Below are 24,825 nucleotides of genomic sequence, written 5' to 3'. Positions count from 1 at the left end.
CCTATAACTGAGGTCTGGAGGAGTGGCATAGAGGGAGGAGCCAGTTCACACCAGGGACGTGCGGTGAGCTAAATGGCTCAGGAGGCACTGGCTAACCCCAGAGCCAGATTTGCATGCAATATATGAGCCAAAGGGTACATCTGGGCATTATACACAGGTGCAGCATTTTATACTCCTGGAAATTTGGTGAGTTTTGATTAGAGATGTGTGGAAAGGATACACAGGTGAGGCACTGCCTCACCTGCCATAGACTTTTTACTCCAGAGTTTGGGCTATAAAAATGATTAGAATAATGCAAACAAGATTTCTCTAACATCCTAGTGGATGCTGGGGACTCTGTAAGGACCATGGGGAATAGCGGGCTCCGCAGGAGACTGGGCACTCTAAAGAAAGATTTAGTACTATCTGGTGTGCACTGGCTCCTCCCTCTATGCCCCTCCTCCAGACCTCAGTTAGAATCTGTGCCCGGCCAGAGCTGGGTGCTCCTAGTGGGCTCTCCTGAGCTTGCTAGAAAAAGTATTTTGTCAGGTTTTTTTATTTTCAGAGAGCTTCTGCTGGCAACAGACTCTCTGCTACGTGGGACTGAGGGGAGAGAAGCAAACCTACTCACTGCAGCGAAGTTGCGCTTCTTAGGCTACTGCACACCATTAGCTCCAGAGGGATCGAACACGGGTACCTAATTTTGATCGTCCGTTCCCGGAGCCGCGCCGCCGTCCCCCTCGCAGAGCCAGAAGTTCAGAAGCAGCAGAAGCAAGAAGACCTCGAAATCGGCGGCAGAAGACTCCTGTGTTCACTTAAGGTAGCGCACAGCACTGCAGCTGTGCGCCATTGCTCCCACAGCACTCCCGCACACTCCGGTCACTGTAGGATGCAGGGCGCAGGGGGGGGCGCCCTGGGCAGCAATTAAGATACCTTTTTGGCAAAATTATACATATATACAGTCAGGCACTGTATATATGTACGAGCCCCCGCCATTATTTTTACACAGAAGCGGGACAGAAGCCCGCCGCTGAGGGGGCGGGGCCTTCTTCCTCAGCACTCGCCAGCGCCATTTTCTCTCCACAGATCCGCTGAGAGAAGCTCCCCAGGCTCTCCCCTGCAATAGAAGAGGGTAAAAAGAGAGGGGGGGCATATAAATTTGGTGCAAAAACAATATATACAGCAGCTACTGGGTTAACACTAAGTTACTGTGTGATTCCTGGGTCATATAGCGCTGGGGTGTGTGCTGGCATACTCTCTCTCTGTCTCTCCAAAGGGCCTTGTGGGGGAACTGTCTTCAAATAGAGCATCCCCTGTGTGTGTGGTGTGTTGGTACCTGTGTGTCGACATGTCTGTAGTAAAAGGCTCCCCTAAGGAGGAGATAGGACAAATATGTGTGTGAGAGGGTGTCTCCGTCGACAACGCCGACACCTGTTTGGATATGTGTAAGTGCTGAGGTGAATTTATGGCACAAAAGATTAGAGAACAGACAGGAAATCAACCCATGTCTGTCCCTATGTCACAGAGACCTTCAGAGTCTCACAATGCTCACTATCCAAAATAATAAACACTGATATCGACACGGAGTTTGACTCCAGTGTCGACTACGATAATGCAAAGTTACAGCCAAAATGGCTGAAAGGTATTCAATATATGATTATTGTAATAAAAGATGATTTGCATATCACTGATGACTCATTTGTCCCTGACACAAGGGTACAAATGTTAAGGGGAAGAAAGCTGAGGTAAATTTCCCTCCTCTCATGAGGAAAAAGAGTGGGAAACTCCAGACAAGAGACTGCAGCTTCCCACACAAAAAAAAAATTCTCAGGCAGTATCCTTTCCCCACTAAGGCCAGGATGTGATGGGAATCTTCCCCTAGGGTGTCACGTTTGCACAGAAGGTAGCACTAGCTATTCTCAGGTATCCTGCAGATAGCGTGCACATTCTAGTACGCTACTCAGACCGGCGATTGTGGCAGCGTGGACAGGTACCTTATCGGCAGAGATTGAGACCCTAGTAGGGATATATATATAATATATATATATATATATATATATATATATATATATATATATATATATATATATATATATATATATATATATATATATATATATATATATATATATATACACACACATATACAGGTTGAGTATCCCATATCCAAATATTCCGAAATACGGAATATTCCGAAATACGGACTTTTTTGACTGAGAGTGAGATAGTGAAACCTTTGTTTTTTGATGGCTCAATGTACACAAACTTTGTTTAATACACAACGTTATTAAAGATATTGTATTAAATGACCTTCAGGCTGTGTGTATAAGGTGTATATGAAACATAAATGAATTGTGTGAATGTAGACACACTTTGTTTAATGCACAAAGTTATAAAAAATATTGGCTAAAATTACCTTCAGGCTGTGTGTATAAGGTGTATATGAAACATAAATGTATTCTGTGCTTAGATTTAGGTCCCATCACCATGATATCTCATTATGGTATGCAATTATTCCAAAATACGGAAAAATCCCATATCCAAAATACCTCTGGTCCCAAGCATTTTGGATATGGGAGACTCAACCTGTATATGTGTGTATGTGTATGTATGTATGTATGTATGTGTGTGTGTGTATATATATATATATATATATATATATATATATATATATATATATATATATAATATATATATATATATATATATAATATATTGAAGATGCTGTCTTAAGAGATATATATATAGAAAAAAGAGATTCTCATGGGAGCTAGACCACCTCAGATGTCACAAACAGATGTGTTTATTTTTAAAATTTAACAGCAAAAACTGTAACCATATAAAAAAACATCAGTAAAACATACACATGGCTTTGTACTATAAATGAACAATACAGACTGATAGTTATCTTGATGAATTTTGTATTGGTGATATCCACAATTGAATCCAATATCAATTCTTCCAATAAAGCGTTCAGATGTATGTTCAATTCACAAATGCGTGAATGCCCAACGCGTTTCGTCCATACAGGACTTCATCAGGGGTCGTAATCAATAAGGTCAAAGTTTGTAAGATTCAATATCCCATCCAGCTTTTGCCGTGGGTGTGTGCAATATTCTCAAAGATAGAAGATATTCCAATATTCGTGTCTATCATATAAAGTTCACCAATGTATATAAAAAGAAGAAAAATTGCTGTGACAGTGACCTTTTGGGTGTAAATTGACAAATCCAATTCTGAATGAGTATACTATAGTAGACTCAAACTGAGTCAATATCCCTAGTGCTCTCTCAGGATTCTCATTCACAGCTATAACTAATAGATATGTTTTACTGATGTTTTTTTATATGGTTACAGTTTTTGCTGTTAAATTTTAAAAATAAACACATCTGTTTGTGACATCTGAGGTGGTCTAGCTCCCATGAGAATCTTTTTTCTATTCCCAATTCTGTGCCTTGTCTGACAGGAGGCATTTCTCAGTGGTACGAGCTTTATTGTATATTAGCGCAAAAAAAGGGTACTTTATCTTTTGATAGATAGATAGATATATATATATATAGATATATATATATATATATATATATATATATATATATATATATATATATATATATATGATGCTGTCTTAAGATAGATATAGATATATATAAGTTCAGCCACAAGTAGGTTCACTCCCTATTAGATCCCTGGGCAATAGATGTTGTGTCTCCGGGATACAAGCTGGATTTGGAGAAGATGCCTCCTTACTGACGGCCCTGCCGGCTTCCCCCTGCGAGAGGATAACAGGGTTAACTGCAATTCACAAGTTGTATTTTCAACAGGTGGTGGTCAAGGTTCCCTTCCTTCGACAAGGAGGGGGTTATTATTCCACCAGGTTGTAGTCCCGAAACCTTAAGGTTCGGTCAGACCCATATTGAATTTAAAATCCCTGAACATATACCTGGAAAGGTTCAAGTGCAAGATGAAATCGCTAAGAGCGGTCATTGCAAGCCTAAAAAAGGGGGAGATTTTATGGTGTCTCGGGGCAAAAGGGATGCATACCTTCGTATCCCCATTTATCCACCTAATCAGGCGTACCTCAGAATTGCGGTACAGAATTGTCATTACCAATTTCTGACGTGGCCGGTTGGTCTCTCCACGGCCTTGAGAATATTCACCAAGGTAATGGCGGAAATGATGGTGCTCCTGCGGAAGCAAGGTGTCACTATTATCACGTACTTGGACGATCTCCTCATAAACGCGAGATCAAGAGAGCAGTTGCTGAACAGCGTATCGCTTTCTCCGGAAGTGAAACGGCAACACGGCTGGATTCTATATATTCCAAAGTCGCAGTTGATTCTTACAGCTCATCTGCCTCTTCTAGGCATGATCCTAGACACAGACCAGAAAAAGGATTATCTCCCGATAGAGAGAGCTCAGGAGCTCATGACACTGGTCAGGAATCTATTAAAACTAAAACAGGTGTCAGTGCATCACTGCACTCGAGTCCTGGGAAGGAGGGTGGCACCATACGAGGCCATTCCGTTCGGCAGGTTCCATACCTTCCAATGGGACTTACTGGACAAGTGGTCCGGATCACATCTTCGGATGCATCGGTTAATCACCCTATCCCCCAGAGCAAGGGTGTCTCTCCTGTGGTGACTGCAGAGTGCTCACCTTCTCGAAGGTCGCAGATTCGGCATTCAGGACTAGGTCCTGGTGACCACGGATGCAAGCCTCCGAGGGTGGGGGGGCAGTCACACAGGGAAGAAATTTCCAAGGGCTGTGGTCAAGGCAGGAGACTTGCCTTCACATCAATATCCTGGAACTAAGGGCCATATACAACGCCCTAAGTCAAGCGGAGACCCTGCTTCGCGACCAACCGGTTCTGATCCAGTCAGACAATATCACCGCAGTGGCTCATGTAAACCGCCAAGGAGGCACAAGGAGCAGGGTGGCGATGGTAGAAGCCACCAGAATTCTTCGCTGGGCGGAGAATCACGTAAGCACACTGTCAGCAGTGTTCATTCCGGGAGTGGACAACTGGGAAGCAGACTTCCTCAGCAGGCACGACCTCCACCCGGGAGAGTGGGGACTTCACCAAGAAGTCTTCACGCAGATTGCAAATCGACGGGAACTGCCACAGGTGGACATGATGGCGTCCCGCCTCGACAAAAAGCTAAAATGGTATTGCGCCAGGTCAAGGGACCCTCAGGCGATAGCTGTGGACGCACTAGTAACACCGTGGGTGTTCCAGTCGGTCTATGTTGTCAAAGTCAGAAAAATATCACGCTGCACGTTGCCATATATTCACCTCATGCGCGTGCCTGCTGCACGTGCACATTCTCTCCCGTGCGTGCGGATACTCGCAGCCGCGTGATGGCGCCTCGGCCATGCGCTCGAGCACGTGGTATGTGCATTTACGGTAGAGTTTGTGTGCGTCTAGCGGGCGACTCAATCGTTAAATAATAACACCAAATAGTATGTTTTATAGATAATGTTCCCCTTAATAATGACTGTAAGTTTGTTTAATGTAAATGGTCGCTGGACAGAGGAATTCCTCTTTGTATGGTACGAAGGGTCAGACGGTTTGAACAGCTGTGTCTGGTACCTAACTAAAGAACATTTTAATAGCTACAATCCGGTGTTGGTTAGGTGAAGATTAATCGCTCCTGCGTATAGTTATGGCCATTAGTAGATTCTGGACATTTCATATATTTGCGATTCATTACCCATGCGGCGGGAATCTTCAGATTCCCACCCACCTGAGCAGTTTGATATAGTCACAGCCCACCTGTTCAAACTAACCTATGACCTTTTGTTATGATGCGAGGAGACATTCCTGTGTCCAATGAACAATGAGATTATAGGTCCCTTTGTAGTATACTGTACTCAGTGTATATAAGATCAGCCAGCCTGGGCAGCTCCCCCACTCTCCACAAACGGTTTTCATATTGACTAACTCGGAGCTGGTACCAGGCTGCGCAGCGATCATTCCCAGTGTGTGTAAGTAATTCTCTGTAATCATCTCGCTCTTTGTTTGTATTGGCCACATTCTCTCTCTCTCTCTCTCTCTCTCTCTCTCTCTCTCTCTCTCTCTCTCTCTCTCTCTCTCTCTCTCTCTCTCTCTCTCTCTCTCTCTCTCTCTCTCTCTCTCTCTCTCTCTCTCTGTGTGTTTAGTATAAGATTGTAACGTTATTGTATATTTCTGTCTAGATATTCTGTTAGAATTATATGTTAGCTTGTAGTGTATGACTTGTAAACTGTTTTACCCCTTTTCGATATAACTAAAAGCTTGTTAGTAAAGGTGTTGGAACCTTAGCACGGTATCGTGTGTTCATTACATTGCAGAGGGTAATAGGAGCGTCTTGATCGCTCAAACAGCTTTAGTATTAACACGGTTAAGCAGCGTTATATCGCTACAGTGTTTCAGTACAAGGTTTACAGTATAAGAGTATCCTTTCTGTGTATTACATTCAAGGTTTACTGATTGTCATCTTGTGAGCGTCTGCGCCGCTCGTGATCGCCTCGTGGTCTCGAGCGTCCGCTACACTGGTAGCGTAGCATTACGGTAGTCGCCCGCCTATAGCGTGCTCGACACCACGCATTAAGCTGTGAGCGAGCGTGCCGCATGTGCGTCTCGATCACGGCCGAGCGTATGCTACGCTAAGCGCGTACCCTCACGGTACCCCATACGCCAATTGCGTACTGAGTCTCTTACCCATATAGTGAAGGTTATAAGGTAATCAAAATCAGCATTATCAATGTGTTTCCTCCTCTTCCTCTCATACCAAAGGTGCTGAGAATTGTAAGAAAAAGAGGAGTGAGAACAATACTCATTGTTCCGGATTGGCCATGAAGGATTTGGTACCCGGAACTGCAAGAAATGCTCACAGAGGACCCATGGCCTCTGCCTCTCAGACAGGACCTGTCGCAAAAAGGGCCCTGTCTGTTCCAAGACTTACCGCAGCTGCGTTTGACGGCATGGCGGTTGAACGCCGGATCCTAGCGGAAAAAGGCATTCCAGATGAAGTTATTCCTACGCTGATGAAGGCTAGGAAGGACGTGACCGCAAAGCATTATCACCGTATATGGCGAAAATATGTGCTTGGTGTGAGGCCAGGAAGGCCCTACAGAAGAATTCCAGCTGGGTCGATTCCTGCACTTCCTACAGTCAGGAGTGACTATGGGCCTAAAATTAGGGTCCATACAGGTCCAGATTTCGGCCCTATCCATTTTCTTTCAAAAAGAACTGGCTTCACTGCCTGAGGTTCAGACGTTTGTTAAGGGAGTGCTGCATATTCAGCGCCCTTTTGTGCCACCAGTGGCTCTTTGGGATCTTAACGTGGTGTTGGGTTTCCTGAAATCCCACTGGTTTGAGCCACTTAAGACTGTGGAGCTAAAGTATCTCGCGTGGAAGGTGGTCATGCTGTTGGCCTTAGCTTCGGCTAGGCGTATGTCAGAATTGGCGGCTTTGTCATGTAAAAGCCCCTACCTGGTTTTCCAGATGGACAGGGCAGAATTGCGGACTCGTCCGCAATTTCTGCAAAAGGTGGTGTCATCTTTTCATTTGAACCAACCTATTGTGGAGTCCTTTTGGAGTCCCCAGCATCCTCTACAGACTAGGAGAAAAGGATTTACCGGTAGGTACTAAAATCCTATTTTATTTTTTTATAGTTCCTGTTTTGACCTTAGAGTGTCAGGTGCCATCTGCGGGCCCTGTAGTATACTGATAGACACTGTTGGTAACATATGTGCAGTGAATCAATCACATGCTCGGCTTTTTGGCTAGAATCAGTGTAGTATCTGTTCTGATCAGTTTAATAGCTGATACGCCCCTTATCAGGGGACCCTATATTACATGGATTTTACATCAGGGAGATGGAAGACGAGTTTGCTCTGTCCACTCCACGCATTGACCTGGTAGGGAAGTACCTACAGGACCGGTGCAACTATGTAATGTGAAACGAACATGTCTATAAACCACGTGAAGATATCCTCATATTTGGGCTTACTGAAGCTCTTTACTTCTTATTGCAAAGGCAAACTGTGTGCAGTACTAGGGAACAACCACTGAAGTGTATTCCAGCCTGTACTGTTATGAGTAGTCTTCACCACAGATTCCACAAATACAGGCATCTGACTAAGTGTCCATTTAAATAGAGTCAAGTCTGTTTTCTCGGCCCTGCAACCAGAAGGGAAGTATTTAAGGCTCATCGGAACCGGATTAGACAGGAATTTGTATAGAAGACAATTTACAGTTCCTACAATACAGGCATCTAACCGAGTGTACATTTGACTATGGTCAAGTCGGTTTTCTCCTCCCAGCTGAATTCAGCTACAAGGAACGGGAGTATTTGAGACTCATCAGAACCTGCTTAGACAGGATGTTGTAAGAAGATAATTCAAGGGGGTGTAGTATGGTATGCCAGCGGCCGGGCTCCCACGCTGTTGTATGCCGGCGGTCGGGCTCCCGGCGCTGGTCGCCGGGAGCCCGACCGCCGGCATACGACAGCGTGGCGAGCGCAAATGAGCCCGCTGCGCTCGCCACACTGCAGGCACGGTGGTGCGCTACGCACGCCACGCTATTTATTCTCCCTCCAGGGGGGGCGTGGACCCCCACGAGGGAGAATACCTGTCGGTATGCCGGGTGTTGGGATTCCGGCGTCGGTATGCTGTGCGCCGGGATCCCGACATTCGGCATACTGAAGACCACCCAATTCAAGGTATGTTCCATCCCTTCTCTTTTGTTCTAGTTTTCGCAAGATTGTGATTCTGTACAGCACAAATAAACGTCTAAGAGACCGTTCTAGTTTACTGATACGCTTTCGGAGCTCGGCATTTTGTTTACCGGTGGGAGTTTTCCACATGCAGTGTTTTGTGCTTTCCCTTAAAATGGGGCTGCCCACTAACAGCTTGAAAGATGTACAGAGCAGTTTATTTTCGCTACCAGAAACTGGTTTGCTGGTAAGGTGAGGTTTATCGAAACGGGAGAAATTGACACTTTGGGTCATTTTTATTCCAGTCTATTACCTTCCAATTATTCAGGATAGATACATTGCATATCTGTATAAGTCATATATATGTATATGTGTACATCCTATTCCTACAGGTTTGGGAAGAATGAAACATGTTGACGGAAGCTTCTAGAAGCGCACTGCCATCCACTGATGGTTTCCAGTCCTCTCCACTATTTATTGATGGAAGACTATGATATGGTAGTATTCCGTCTCCGGTCCAGCAAGGAGGTTTATCTGGACCGCCCTTTTTCAAGGGCATTTTTCATAATTCTAAGCGCTTTCCCGCCCGGAAGCTCTAGGACGTCTCCATGGTACTATACTCTAGCGTCCCCTATGGATGATAGAGAAAACAGGATTTCTCATACGTCCTAGAGGATGCTGGGGATGCTTCAAGAACCATGAGGTATAGATGGGATCCGCAGGAGACATGGGCACTTTAAGACTTTAAAAGGGGTGTGAACTGGCTCCTCCCTCTATGCCCCTCCTCCAGACTCCAGTTAGATTCTGTGCCCAGTGAGACTGGATGCACACTGAGGAGTTCTACTGAGTTTCTCAGAAAAAGACTTTATGTAGGTTTATTATTTTCAGGGAGACCTGCTGGCAACAGGCTCCCTGCATCGTGGGACTGAGGGGAGAGAAGCAGACCTACTTTGAGTTTCAAGGCTCTGCTTCTTAGGCTACTGGACACCATTAGCTCCAGAGGGTCTGATCGCTAGGTACGCTTAGATGCTCGTTCCCGGAGCCGCGCCGTCACCCCCCTTGCAGAGCCAGAAGTCAGAAGACGGGTGAGTAAAAGAAGATCAGAAGACTTCATTGACGGCAGAAGACTTCAGTGTCTTTGAGGTACCACGCAGCGGCTGCGCTGCGCGCCATGCTTCAACACACACAGCGGCACTACAGGGAGCAGGGGGGGCACCCTGGGCAGCAGAATACCTCATAAATACCTGGCAAAAGAGGAATACAGTGCTTTGGCACTATGTCCAGACCCCCGCCAGTATAAAGAATATGAAAATTAGCGGTACTGAAGTGCGCCATTAAGGGGGCGTGGCTTAGCCCTCACAGCTCTAATCAGCGCCATTTTCTCTTCACAGAGCTTCAGAGACGCTGGTCCTGACCGCCTACACTGCTGTACTAATAACAGGGTGCAAAACGGGGGGATGGGGGGCACAGTATTTTGGTGCTGGTTTATTGGTATGAGAAGCGCTAACAGGGCTGAGGCATTATTTTAATCGTTTCAGTACCAGGATAGGCGCTGGGGTGTGAGCTGGCAAAACTCCCTCTGTTTTTCTCTAACAGGCTTTGCTGTGGGTCTGTCCCCTCTAGCCCCAGTGTGGTTGTGGGTGTCGGTACGCGTGTGTCGACATGTCTGCGGCTGAGTGCTCTTCCCAGGAGGAGGCTGGAGTGGGGACGGAAAAGACTGTGGGAGTGACTGTGTCGGCACCGCCGACGGCTGATTGGGTAAATATGTTGAGCGTTTTGAATGCATATGTGGCTCGGTTGAATAAGAGATTAAATAAATCTGAGTCTCAGAACCAGACATGGAGAAAATCCATGGAGGATGCATTGTCACAGAAGCGTTCATTTACCCAGATAGCGGATACAGATACCGACACGGACTCTGATTCCAGTGTCGACTATAGTGATGCCAGATTGAATCCTAAACTGGCTAAGAGCATTCAGTACATGATTGTGGCGTGCTGTTGCATCGTCATAGGTGAGTAGCGCCATTGAAAAGTGGGCAGATAACTTGTCATTTGATATGGATTCCCTGGACAGGGATAGTGTGCTTTTGACACTGGGTCATATCAGGGACGCTGCAGCCTATCTAAAGGAAGCTGTGAGGGATGTTGGCCTTTTGGGATCAAGGGCCAATGCCATGGCAGTCTCAGCTAGGAGGGCATTGTGGATTCATCCATGGAATGCTGATGCTGACTCTAAGAACACTATGGAGTCTTTGCCGTTTAACGGTAGTGTCTTGTTTGGTGACTGCCTCACTGACCTGGTATCTACGGCTACCACGGGTAAGTCATCGTTCCTACCTTATGTTCCTGCGCAACAAAAGAAAACGCCCCACTATCAGATGCAGTCCTTTCGGCCCAATAAATACAAATAAGAATGAGGGTCTTCCTTCCTTGCTACGAGAGGAAGAGGAAGGGGAGGTAGATCACAGGCTGTGGCAAGTTCCCCAGAGCAGAAGTCCTCCCCGGCTTCTACCAAATCCACCGCATGACGCTGGGGCTCCTCTGCGGGAGTCCGCACCAGTGGGGCCACGTCTACAACTCTTCAGTCAGGTCTGGGTTCGCTCGGCCCTGGATCCTTGGGTATTAGAAATAGTAGCCCAAGGGTACAAACTGCAGTTTCAAGACGTGCCCCCTTACTGATTTTTCAAATCGGCCTTGCCAGCTTCTCTTCCAGAAAGGAAGGTAGTATGCGCTGCAATACTAAAGCTGTGTCAAAATCAAGTCATTGTTACGGTACCCCCCGTCACAACAGGGGGAAGGCTTTTATTCGAGCCTGTTCGTGGTCCCGAAGCAGGATGGCTCAGTCAGACCGATTCTGAACCTAAAATCCCTCAACTTCTATCTAAAAAAATTCAAATTCAAGATGGAATCTCTCCGAGCAGTGATCTCCAGTCTGGAGGAGGGGGATTTTATGGTGTCGGTCGACATAAAGGATGCCTACTTGCATGTCCCCATATATCCTCCACATCAGGCTTATCTGAGGTTTGCTGTCCAGGATTGTCATTACCAATTTCAGACGTTGCCGTTTGGTCTGTCCATGGCTCCGAGGATTTTCACCAAGGTTATGGCGGAAATGGTGGTTCTCCTGCGCAAGCAGGGAATCACTATTGTCCCGTACTTGGACGTTCTCCTGATAAAGGCGAGATCCAAGGAGCAATTACTGAACAACTTTACACTCTCTCCCTGACAATTCTGCAACAACATGGTTGGCTCCTAAACTTGCCAAAATCACAGTTGGTTCCGACAACGCGGCTGTTGTTCTTGGGTAGGATTCTGGATACAGAATTACAGAGTTTTTCTGCCAGTGGAAAAGGCTCTGGAAATACAAAACATGGTAAAACAGATTCTGAAACCGGCAAGAGTGTCGATTCTTCAATGCACTCGGGTGATGGGGAAGATGGTGGCGGCCTACGAGGCCATTCAGTTTGGCAGGTTCCATGCCAGGGTGTTTCAGTGGGACCTGTTGGACAAGTGGTCCGAGTCTCACCTCCACATGCACCGGAAAATAATCCTATCTTCCAGGACCAGAATCTCTCTCCTGTGGTGGTTGCACAGTTCTCACCTCCTAGAGGGACGCAGGTTCGGGATCCAGGATTGGATCCTGGTTACCACGAATGCAAGTCTCCGAGGCTGGGGAGCAGTTACACGGGGGGAAAATTTCCAGGGAAAATGGTCAAGCCAGGAAGCTTGTCTGCACATCAACATTCTGGAATCAAGGGCCATTTACAACGGCCTTCGGCAAGCAGAACATCTTCTTCGCGGTCTGCCCATCTTGATTCAGTCAGACAACGTAACAGCAGTGGCGTACATAAACCGCCAGGGCGGAACAAAGAGCAGAACGGCGATGGCGGAGGCCACAAAAGTTCTTTGCTGGGCGGAGAAACATGCACTAGCTCTGTCAGCAGTCTTCATTCCAGGAGTGGACAACTGGGAAGCAGACTTCCTCAGCAGACACGATCTTCATCCAGGAGAGTGGGGTCTTCATCAAGAGGTCTTTGCAGAAGTGACAAGTCGTTGGGGAATTCCTCAAATAGACATGATGGCATCTCGCCTCAACAAGAAGCTTCAGAGATATTGTTCCAGGTCAAGGGACCCTCAAGCAATAGCGGTGGATGCCCTGGTGACACCGTGGGTGTTTCAGTCGGTCTATGTGTTCCCTCCACTTCCACTCATTCCAAGGGTGATAAAGATCATACGATGAACAAAGATTCAGGCGAGCCTCATTGTTCTGGCCAAGGAGGCCTTGGTATCCAGATCTTCAAGAATTACTCATAAAAGATCCTTGGCCTCTTCCTCTACGAGAGGACCTGTTACAGCAAGGACCATGCATGTATCAAGACTTATCGTGGCTGCGTTTGACGGCATGGCGGTTGAACGCCAAATCCTAGCCCCAAAGGGTATTCCTAGTGAAGTCATTCCCACACTACTTCAGGCTAGAAAAGAAGTAACGGCATTACCACCGTATTTGGAGAAAATGTGTCTTGGTGTGAATCCAAGAAGGCTCCTACGGAAGAATTTCAGCTGGGGCATTTGCTCCATTTTTTGCAAGCAGGTGTGGATGCGGGCCTAAAGTTAGGCTCCATTAAAGTACAAATTTCGGCATTGTCTATTTTCTTTCAGAAAGAATTGGCCTCCCTTCCAGAAGTTCAGACCTTTGTGAAGGGCGTACTGCACATCCAACATCCCTTTATGCCCCCAGTGGCACCGTGGGATCTTAATGTGGTGTTGCAGTTTCTGCGATCTCATTGGTTTGAACCTTTGCGTAAGGTTGAGTTGAAATTCCTTACTTGGAAAGTGATCATGCTGTTGGCCTTGGCATCCGCAAGGCGGGTGTCTGAATTGGCGGCTTTGTCTCACAAAAGCCCTTATTTAATCTTCCATGCAGATAGAGCGGAGTTGAGAACTTGTCAGCAATTTCTGCCAAAAGTGGTTTCATCGTTTCACGTAAACCAGCCTATTGTGGTGCCAGTGGCTACTGACGCCTTTGAGGAATCGAAGTCTCTCGATGTGGTCAGAGCTTTGAAAATCTGTCGCTAAAACTGCTCAGATTAGGAAAACAGAGGCCCTGTTTGTCCTGTGGGCTCCCAACAAGATTGGGGCTCCTGCTTCCAAGCAGACTATTGCACCCTGGATCTGTAATACGATTCAGCAGGCTCATTCTACGGCAGGATTGCCGTTACCGAGATAAGTGAAGGCCCATTCTACCAGAAAGGTGGGCTCATCCTGGGCGGCTGCCCGAGGGGTCTCGGCATTACAGCTTTGCCGAGCTGCTACTTGGTCGGGATCAAATACCTTTGCGAAGTTTTACACGTTTGATACCCTGGCTGAGGAAGACCTCTTGTTGGGTCAATCGGTGCTGCAGAGTCATCCGCACTCTCCCGCCCATTCTAGAGCTTTGGTATAAACCCCATGGTTCTTGAAGCATCCCCAGCATCCTCTAGGACGTATGAGAAAATAGGATTTTAATACCTACCAGTAAATCCTTTTCTCTTACTCCGTAGAGGATGCTGGGCGCCCGTCCCAGTGCGGGCTGTATCTGCAGTTATTGGTTATGGTTACATGTTGTGTTGAGTTCAGTCAGTCTGGGGCTGATGTTAGTCATGCCGTTGCATGCGTTGTTGTTGAATGCAATGTTGTACAGCGTGTTGAAGGTGTGAGCTGGTATGAATCTCACCTTAGTTTTAATAAAAATGAAATCCTTTTCCTCGAAATGTCCGTCTCCCTGGGCACAGTTCCTATAACTGGAGTCTGAAGGAGGGGCATAGAGGGAGGAGCCAGTTCACACCCCTTTTTAAAGTTTTAAAGTGCCCATGTCTCCTGCGGATCCCATCTATACCCCATGGTTCTTGAAGCATCCCCAGCATCCTCTACGGACTAAGATAAAAGGATTTACCGGTAGGTATTAAAAGCCTATTTTTTGGTACTTACCGATGAGTCCATAAGGGATGCTGGATGCCCACCCTGCGCTGCTCTCTTCTGGCGGTGTGGTTATACTACTGGTTGTACCGGTGGTTATGGGTGGCCTGGTGTCCTTCGGACCTGTTTTCAAGGTTTCCATGCGTTACTGTCATTTTGTCTTTCTATTTCTGCTTGCAGAATAACCAGCCTGTAAGGTCTCTGCGTTCAGTGTAACAGGTCATGGGTTCTAATCCTGGGTGTGACTGTACGACCTGTGTGACCTACGATCGATCACAATCCTCTGTGTATCTATGTCTATGTATCTCTATCTGTATACACGCGCATGTTAAATATCTCTGTGTGTTTCTGAAGTTCCTGTTTTACCGAGATCTCTCTCTATGGTTGTCTGGCTTGCCTCCTCCTCTGTTGGTCGTATTGAGTCTCTCGTTGGGCACAGTTTCTTAACTGGTCTGTGGAGGGGTATAGAGGGGGAGGTGACAGTCACACACATTAAAAATTTTTAAAGTGCCGGCTCGCCTGATCAACCCATTTATACCCCATGGTACTATACTCTAGCGTCCCCTATGGAATAAGTCCCCCTAAGGGATTTATCGGTAAGTACAAAAATTCTGTTTCCACCATGTCCCTGAATCACCACTCCTGCCCGCAGCCCTGCCGGTCCATTCCTGGCAGATGTCTGAAGCAATGCAGTGTGGTGACTCCTTAAATGGACCCTGTGTCTAGTGTTCCCACTAGATTTCTAAGCGTGCAGTGGTTTTGGGGGCAGTGTGTTTGTGTGCGCCGAAGGCTTCCCCCAAGGTCTCCATTTAATGTGAATAGATGCATGGCGGCAACAGCTGGCTATTTTAGCAGGATGCCGCTAAAGGGGTAGGGCGCACTTTGCGGCGCCCTGCTATAACGGCCTAGCTCGAACACTGTCACTGTCCCCGAATCACGAGACTTGTAGCAATTTGCTTTATTATTAGTGCAGCATAATTGTTTTACATTTACACACATTTCTCACATTGTCACCTCTGTAGCTAGTGTTTTTGTGTTTTACCATGTACTTCCACCCCACTGTATGCTAAACGTGTAAGGTTATACCTCCAATGCCTGTTGGGATCCTACTTCTAGCGTGTGAATGCTGCAACCACCCATTTTGTGTAATCTCTTCTAGGTTTGACCTTTTCCACCCAGTGTAATCCTACGTGGTGTGCCCTGTATGTCTGCCTCGTCTGGTACCAATCGTGGGTGGAAGTTATTACTCAAAATTTCTTCACCAAACCCTGCTCTATGCTTATTGTGCGCTCTAGGTTTCGTTGTTCTTGATCTATACTGCTATACATACTGTATGCAACAAATATCCTTTCTCTAACGTCCTAGTGGATGCTGGGGACTCCGTCAGGACCATGGGGAATAGCGGGCTCCGCAGGAGACAGGGCACATCTAAAAAGCCTTTTAGGTCACATGGTGTGTACTGGCTCCTCCCCCTATGACCCTCCTCCAAGCCTCAGTTAGGTTTTTGTGCCCGTCCGAGAGGGTGCAATCTAGGTGGCTCTCTTAAAGAGCTAGTTAGAAAAGTTTTTTTTAGGTTTCTAATCAGTGTCTCCTGCTGGCGACAGGAGCACTGCAACGAGGGACTTAGGGGAGAGACTTGCAACTCACCTGCCTGCAGGAGGATTGAAGTCTTAGGCTACTGGACACTGAGCTCCAGAGGGAGTCGGAACACAGGTCAGCCTGGGGTTCGTCCCGGAGCCGCGCCGCCGATCCCCCTTACAGACGCTGAAGAACGGCAGAACGGAGGTCCGGAAACAGGCGGCAGAAGACTTCAGTCTTCATAGAGGTAGCGCACAGCACTGCAGCTGTGCGCCATTGTTGCTACACGGCTCACGGATCTCGGTCACGGAGGGTGCAGGGCGCTGCTGGGGGCGCCCTGGGCAGCAATATAGAGTACCTTAGAGGCAAATAAATACATCACATATAGCCATTAAGGCTATATGTATGTATTTAACCCAGGCCAGTTTATTAGAAAAACCGGGAGAAAAGCCCGACGAAAAAGGGGCGGAGCTTATTCTCCTCAGCACTCTGCGCCATTTTCCTGCACGGCTCCGCTGGTGAGGAAGGCTCCCACGACTCTCCCCTGCACTGCACTACAGAAACAGGGTAACAAAGAGAGGGGGGGCATAAATTGGCGATATAATTATATATTGAGAGCGCATATATAGAAACAACACCTTCTAGGGTTGTTATATACAGTATAGCGCTTTTGGTGTGTGCTGGCAAACTCTCCCTCTGTCTCCCCAAAGGGCTAGGAGGGTCCTGTCTTCAATAGAGCATTCACTGTGTGGCTGCTGTGTGTGTCGGTACGTGTGTGTCGACATGTATGAGGACGAAGTTGGTGTGGAGGCAGAGCAATTGCCGATGATGGTAATGTCACCCCCTAGGGAGTCGACACCGGAATGGATGGCTTTGGTTATGGAATTACGTGATAATGTCAGCACATTACAAAAGTCAGTTGACGAAATGAGACGCCCGGCAAACCAGTTAGTACCGGTTCAGGCATCTCAGACACCGTCAGGGGCTGTAAAACGTCCCTTACCTCAGTCAGTCGACACGGGTACCGACACAGATGAATCTAGTGTCGACGGTGAGGAAGTAAACGTATTTTCCAATAGGGCCACACGTTATATGATCACGGCAATGAAGGAGGCTTTGCAGCTCTCTGATACTACTGGTACCTCAAAAAGGGGTATTATGTGGGGGGTTAAAAAACTGCCTGTATTTTTCCCAGAATCAGAGGAATTGAATGATGTGTGTGATGAAGCGTGGGTTACCCCCGATAGAAAATTGCCAATTTCAAAGAAGTTATTGGCATTATACCCTTTCCCACCAGAGGTTAGGGCGCGCTGGGAAACACCCCCTAGGGTGGATAAGGCGCTCACACGTTTATCAAAGCAAGTGGCGTTGCCGTCTCCTGATACGGCCGCCCTCAAGGATCCAGCAGATAGGAGGCTGGAAACTACACTGAAGAGTATATACACGCATACTGGTGTTATACTGCGACCGGCAATAGCCTCAGCCTGGATGTGCAGTGCTGGGGTAGTGTGGTTGGATTCTCTGACTGAAAATATTGATACCCTGGATAGGGACAGTATTTTATTGACTCTAGAGCAATTAAAGGATGCTTTTCTTTATATGCGAGATGCTCAAAGAGATGTTTGTACTCTAGCATCAAGAGTAAGCGCAATGTCCATATCTGCCAGAAGAAGTTTATGGACGCGACAGTGGTCAGGTGATGCGGATTCCAAGAGGCATATGGAAGTATTGCCATACAAGGGAGAGGAATTGTTTGGGGTCGGTCTTTCGGACTTGGTGGCCACGGCAACTGCCGGCAAATCCACTTTTTTACCTCAGACTCCTTCCCAACAGAAAAAGACACCGTCTTTTCAGCCGCAGTCCTTTCGCTCCTAAGCCATCAGCATGACGCTGGGGCTGTACAAGCGGTGGGGGGTCGGCTCAAAAATTTCAGCAATCAATGGGATCACTCACAAGTAGACCCGTGGGTCCTGCAGATAATATCTCAGGGGTACATGCTGGAGTTCGAAAGGTCTCCTCCTCGCCGGTTCCTAAAGTCTGCTTTACCAACGTCTCCCTCAGAAAGGACGTTGGTTTTGGAAGCCATTCACAAGCTGTATTCTCAGCAGGTGATAGTCAAGGTACCCCTCCTACAACAGGGAAAGGGGTATTATTCCACACTATTTGTGGTACCGAAACCGGACGGTTCGGTAAGACCTATTCTAAATCTGAAATCCTTGAACCTGTATATACAGAAATTCAAGTTCAAGATGGAGTCACTCAGAGCAGTGATGGCAAACCTGGAAGAGGGGGACTTCATGGTGTCCTTGGACATAAAAGATGCTTATCTACATGTCCCAATTTACCCTTCACACCAAGGGTATCTCAGGTTCGTGATACAAGACTGTCATTATCAGTTTCAAACGCTGCCGTTTGGTTTGTCCACGGCTCCTCGGGTCTTTACCAAGGTAATGACCGAAATGATGGTTCTTCTACGAAGAAAAGGCGTATTAATTATCCCGTACTTGGACGATCTCCTAATAAGGGCAAAGTCCAGAGAACAGCTGGAAGCCAGTGTGGCACTATCACAAGTAGTGCTTCGGCAACATGGGTGGATTCTAAATCTTCCAAAATCTCAATTGACTCCGACAACACATCTGTTGTTTTTGGGCATGATTCTGGACACGGTTCAGAAAAAGGTATTTCTCCCAGAGGAGAAGGCAAAGGAGCTATCCGAACTTGTCAGGAACCTCCTAAAACCAGGAACTGTGTCAGTACATCAATGCACGAGAGTCCTGGGAAAAATGGTGGCTTCGTACGAAGCGATTCCTTTCGGCAGATTCCATGCACGGACATTCCAGTGGGATCTACTGGACAAATGGTCCGGATCGCATCTGCACATGCATCAGAGGATAACATTGTCACCAAGAACAAGATTGTCTCTCCTGTGGTGGTTACAGACGGCCCATCTGTTAGTGGGCCGCAGATTCGGCATACATGACTGGGTCCTGGTGACTACGGATGCCAGCCTACGAGGTTGGGGAGCAGTCACAAAGGGAAGAAACTTCCAGGGTGTGTGGTCAAACCTGGAAAAGTCTCTTCACATAAATATACTGGAGCTAAGAGCGATATACAATGCCCTAAGCCAAGCAAGACCTCTGCTTCAGGATCAGCCGGTGCTGATCCAGTCCGACAACATCACGGCAGTCGCCCACGTCAACCGACAAGGCGGCACGAGAAGCAGAAGTGCAATGACGGAAACTGCACGGATTCTGCGCTGGGCGGAGAATCATGTCGTAGCACTGTCAGCAGTGTTCATCCCGGGAGTGGACAACTGGGAAGCAGACTTCCTCAGCAGACACGACCTTTCACCCGGGAGAGTGGGGACTTCATCCAGAAGTTTTCAACATGATGGTGAACCGTTGGGAAAAACCAAAGGTGGACATGATGGCGTCTCGCCTCAACAAAAAGTTGGACAGGTATTGCGCCAGGTCAAGAGACCCACAGGCAATAGCTGTGGACGCTCTGGTAACACCATGGGTGTACCAGTCAGTATATGTGTTCCCTCCTCTGCCTCTCATACCAAAGGTACTGAGAATTATACGGAAAAGAGGAGTAAGAACAATACTGATAGCTCCGGACTGGCCAAGAAGAACTTGGTATCCAGAACTTCAAGAGATGCTCACGGAGGATCCGTGGCCTCTACCTCTAAGAAGGGACCTGCTTCAACAGGGACCTTGTATGTTCCAAGACTTACCGCGACTGCGTTTGACGGCATGGCGGTTGAACGCCGGATTCTAAAAGAAAAGGGCATTCCTGAGGAAGTTATTCCGACTTTAATTAAAGCCAGGAAAGATGTGACCGCACAACATTATCACCGTATTTGGAGAAAATATGTTGCGTGGTGTGAGGCCAAGAAGGCTCCAACGGAAGAATTTCAATTGGGTCGATTCTTACATTTCCTGCAAGCAGGATTGTCTATGGGCCTAAAATTGGGGTCCATTAAAGTTCAAATTTCGGCCTTATCAATTTTCTTCCAGAAAGAATTGGCGTCAGTGCCTGAAGTACAGACTTTTGTAAAAGGTGTACTACATATACAACCCCCAATAGTGCCTCCAGTGGCACCGTGGGATTTGAACGTGGTTCTAAATTTTCTCAAATCTCATTGGTTTGAGCCTTTAAAATCGGTAGATTTAAAATACCTTACATGGAAGGTAACCATGCTATTGGCCCTGGCTTCAGCCAGGAGAGTTTCAGAATTGGCGGCTTTGTCGTACAAAAGCCCATATCTGATTTTCCATTCGGTCAGGGCAGAATTGCGGACACGTCCTCAATTTCTCCCTAAGGTGGTTTCGGCTTTTCACTTGAACCAGCCTATTGTGGTGCCTGCGGCGACTAGCGACTTGGAGGACTCCAAGTTACTGGACGTTGTCAGAGCATTGAAAATATATATTTCAAGGACAACTGGAGTCAGAAAATCTGACTCGTTGTTTATATTGTATGCACCCAACAAGATGGGTGCTCCTGCGTCTAAACAGACGATTGCACGTTGGATATGTAGCACAATCCAACTTGCACATTCTGTGGCAGGCCTGCCACAGCCTAAATCTGTAAAGGCCCACTCCACAAGGAAAGTGGGCTCATCCTGGGCGGCTGCCCGAGGGGTCTCGGCATTACAACTTTGCCGAGCAGCTACGTGGTCAGGGGAGAACACGTTTGTAAAATTTTACAAATTTGATACTCTGGCTAAGGAGGACCTGGAGTTCTCTCATTCGGTGCTGCAGAGTCATCCGCACTCTCCCGCCCGTTTGGGAGCTTTGGTATAATCCCCATGGTCCTGACGGAGTCCCCAGCATCCACTAGGACGTTAGAGAAAATAAGATTTTACTTACCGATAAATCTATTTCTCGTAGTCCGTAGTGGATGCTGGGCGCCCATCCCAAGTGCGGATTGTCTGCAATGTTTGTACATAGTTATTGTTACAAAAATCGGGTTATTACTATTGTTGTGAGCCATCTTTTTAGAGGCTACTTCGTTTTGTTATCATACTGTTAACTGGGTTCAGATCACAAGTTGTACGGTGTGATTGGTGTGGCTGGTATGAGTCTTACCCGGGATTCAAGATCCTTCCTTATTGTGTACGCTCGTCCGGGCACAGTACCTAACTGAGGCTTGGAGGAGGGTCATAGGGGGAGGAGCCAGTACACACCATGTGACCTAAAAGGCTTTTTAGATGTGCCCTGTCTCCTGCGGAGCCCGCTATTCCCCATGGTCCTGACGGAGTCCCCAGCATCCACTACGGACTACGAGAAATAGATTTATCGGTAAGTAAAATCTTATTTTTTTATTTTTTGAAAAGTAGAAAGCACTTTTAATAGCCATATTAAGCAAATGAAGACAATGTAACTGAAATTTATTTGTTCAATCTGTTATTTCTCTTTATTAGCTTACACCCTGGATGGACTTCTGGTCTTCTCTTTGCTCTTTGTCTGTACTTGCGCTTATTTCAGGAAAGTGCCACGTTTGCGCTCTTGGCTCTTGTCTGAAAAGAAAGGAGTATGGGGAGTTTTCTATAAAGGTAATTTATGGTTATGTTTTAAAATTTGGCCTTGCCTTCATGCATTAAAAAAAAAAGGAGCAATTGGGGTCTTCATTTAGGGATAATTTGCATTGTAACTGCTTTACAAGTAACAACTTCACTGCAGATTGACAGCTAGCCACTATGAAGCTTACACTGAGGTTGGGTACACACTTGCCATATATAGAATTTGCACAGCTGGCAAACGATATATCGGTTAGACCATTTGCTCATGTATCCAGCTGATATGTCTGTGTAACACACACATAGCATATACCAGAATTATTGGTACAGGCAACTGACCCATATGCTAGCTGCATGAACAACAGACAATGACTTCACTACCTGTTACTGTGGCCAGGTATGTTGGGCGGCGGATTGGTCAGTGTGTATGCACAAGAACTTTTGTGCATAAACCTTACAAATCATTAGATTGGTTGGCCAGATGGCTGATCCATCTGCCAAGTGTATGACCCAGCATAAGTCGTGTCCTGTTGTACATAAAGTAGAAGAAACGGTCTATTTCAGGAGCGACCAACCACTCAAACTTGAGTCCCAAAAAGATAACAAAGTCGGGGCCCACCCTTTGCCCCTTTTATATGCCCATTAGATATCCCCAGATATGTAGATATCCCAAGGAGCCCTTCCACACATCCACCTCTCCTCCTACTGGAGCATGCGCAGATAGCACAATCCTTCCCCTCTCCTGATTCGGTGCCCCTTTTTGTCCAGTCACTGGTGCTTTGGAACAATGGTTCTATATGCTTCATGTATCTATAATTATATACAGTGGTGCATGAAAGTTTGTGAACCCTTCAAAATTTTCTATATTTCTGAGGAAATTTTGGCTAAAAACTACCTCCGATTTTCACACAAGCCCTAAAAGTAGATAAAGAAAACCAAATCAAACAAATGAGACCAAAAAAACTAGACGTGCTTATTTTTTAATTGAGGAAAATTGTCCAATATCACATATCTGTGAGGGGAAAAAGTATGTGAACCTTTGATTTTAGTATTATTATTATTATTATTATTATTATTATCTTCTATATTTATATGGCACCACAAGGGATCCGCAGCACCCATTAGAGCACATAAAAAATTATAAAAACAATAAAAAAGCACTTACAGTTTGAGACCATATATAATAAGTACAATGTGTATGTACAGAAAACCAGAGGTTAGGCGCTATCAAAGAGAGTATTGAGTATAAGATAGGATAAGTAAGAGAAGGAAAGGCACATGAGAGAAGGCCCTACTCTTGCAAGCTTACAATCTAAAAGTATGTGGTATGACCCCCTTGTGCAACAATAACTGTATTCAAACAATTACAGTAATTGTTGATTAGTCCTAAACATCTGCTTATAAGAATCTTAACCCATTACTCCGTAAAAAAACAGCTTCACCTCGGTTATGTTGGTGGGTTTTCTCCCATTAACTGCTCGCTTCAGGTCCATCCACAACCTTTCGATTGGATTAAGGTCAGGACTTTAAATGTGTTCTTTAACCATTCTTTGGTCGCATGACTTGTGTGCTGTGGGTTGTTGTCTCTCTGCATGACCCAAGTTAACTTGAGATGCAGCTTATGGACAGATGTTCTGACATTTTCCTTTAGAATATTCTGGTATAATTCAAAATTCATTGTCCTATCAATGATGGCAAGTTGTCCTGGGCCAGATTAAGTAAAAACAGGCCCAAACCATGATACTACCACCACCGTGTTTCACAGATGGTATGAGGGTTTTATGCTGTAATGCAGTGTTGCTTTTGCCGTGATCTTTGTTGGACGACCACTCCTGGGGAGGATAAATAGTCTGGAATTTCCTCCATTTGTACACAATCTGTCTGACTGTTGATTGGTGGAGTCCAAAAGCTTTAGAGATGGATTGTTTTAACCTTTTCCAGCCTGGTGAGCAACGACGACTCAGGTCCTCAGCAATCTCCTTTGATCGTGGCATGATACACTTAAACAAACATGTTGTGAACATCAGACTTTGATAGATCCTTATTCATTTAAAAAAAAAAAAAAAAGTTGTCTGTTCACACCTAATTGTCATCACTTAGATTGAAATTCCTGAGTCTAATTTCACCTTCAAAATATCTGCTAAGCCTAAAGGTTCACATAATTTTGCTACTCAGATGTGATATTGGATAATTTTCCTCAATAAAAAATGAGCACATCTAATTTTTTGTTTCGTTTCTTTTGATTTGGTTCTCTACTTTTTAAGGCTTGTGTGAAAATTTCAGAATAAATGAAACAAAAGTTCTGAAGGGTTCCCAAACCTTCAAGCACAACTATATGTTCATGGGTTTATAATAGGTTTGCAATTCATGCTCCGTTCTACAATTGAATTACATAGATCAGTCAGGTTTCAGTTAATTTCCTATTGTAATTCATAAATTGCTTCTTTGTCAAATGCTAGAAACTGAATGTTTTGCTTAAACAAAATAATTGATATTTTAATGTGACATCTTTTTATTTATTTACTTTTAGCTGCAGTGATTGGCTCTCGTCTGCACTTGTCAGTCGCTTTGTCCTGTTGTGCTATGGCCTTTTATGTCTTGTTAATAAAGTGAAATGACGTTCCTGGCAACTCTCTTCGTCACATTTCTGGTAAACCTGGGACCAGGAGCAAATAACACAGGAAAAGATGTGAACTGGAAACTTTATGACAAGACTAAATATACTCTGCTATGGGAATACTACATTCTAGCATGCGACTTCATGCTTTGTAATATATTTCATAGTTAATGTGGTGCAGTTTGGTGTAATTATCATGTACACATTTCTATGGTTCTTAGACCAGCAATATTTTTGTCAAAGCTACTCCTGAAACAATGAAACCATTTTCTTTGACTATACCAGTTAACATTAAATCTTATGGTAAGAGATTGGTCTGCAGCCAATTGATACTGGAATAGTCAAAGTGCAGGAGACTGGGGATAAGGGTTTAAAATGCTGGAAACCAGAGGCACAAATGACCATTAAGTGCCATATAGGTGATGCCAATGCACATTTAGAAAAGAAAAACATTTTGAGATGGAAAAACAATTA

At 45.8% G+C, this 24,825-nt stretch overlaps 1 protein-coding gene and 1 non-coding gene across 2 annotated transcripts in view; both read left to right on the top strand.

Annotated features, from left to right (window-relative positions):
• The window catches only part of TMEM167B (transmembrane protein 167B), a 55,813-nt gene extending 31,449 nt beyond the window's left edge, over nt 1–24,364 (top strand). Inside the window, exons 2-3 of the mRNA XM_063954956.1 lie at nt 21,639–21,770; nt 24,265–24,364. Coding sequence (XP_063811026.1) covers nt 21,639–21,770; nt 24,265–24,347 — 215 coding nt within the window. The 3' untranslated portion in view covers nt 24,348–24,364. The remainder of the gene's footprint in view (nt 1–21,638; nt 21,771–24,264) is intronic.
• Nucleotides 7,726–7,915, top strand: LOC135052854 (U2 spliceosomal RNA). Its single transcript, XR_010242311.1, has one exon. It is a non-coding gene; the product is annotated as a U2 spliceosomal RNA (small nuclear RNA).
• Nucleotides 24,365–24,825: the final 461 nt, after the last annotated feature.

Source organism: Pseudophryne corroboree, chromosome 2, assembly GCF_028390025.1.
Source record: "Pseudophryne corroboree isolate aPseCor3 chromosome 2, aPseCor3.hap2, whole genome shotgun sequence".
Classification (NCBI taxonomy): domain Eukaryota; kingdom Metazoa; phylum Chordata; class Amphibia; order Anura; family Myobatrachidae; genus Pseudophryne; species Pseudophryne corroboree.
The sequence above is the reverse complement of the archived record's forward strand: the minus strand, read 5'-3'. Positions and strand labels throughout refer to the sequence as shown.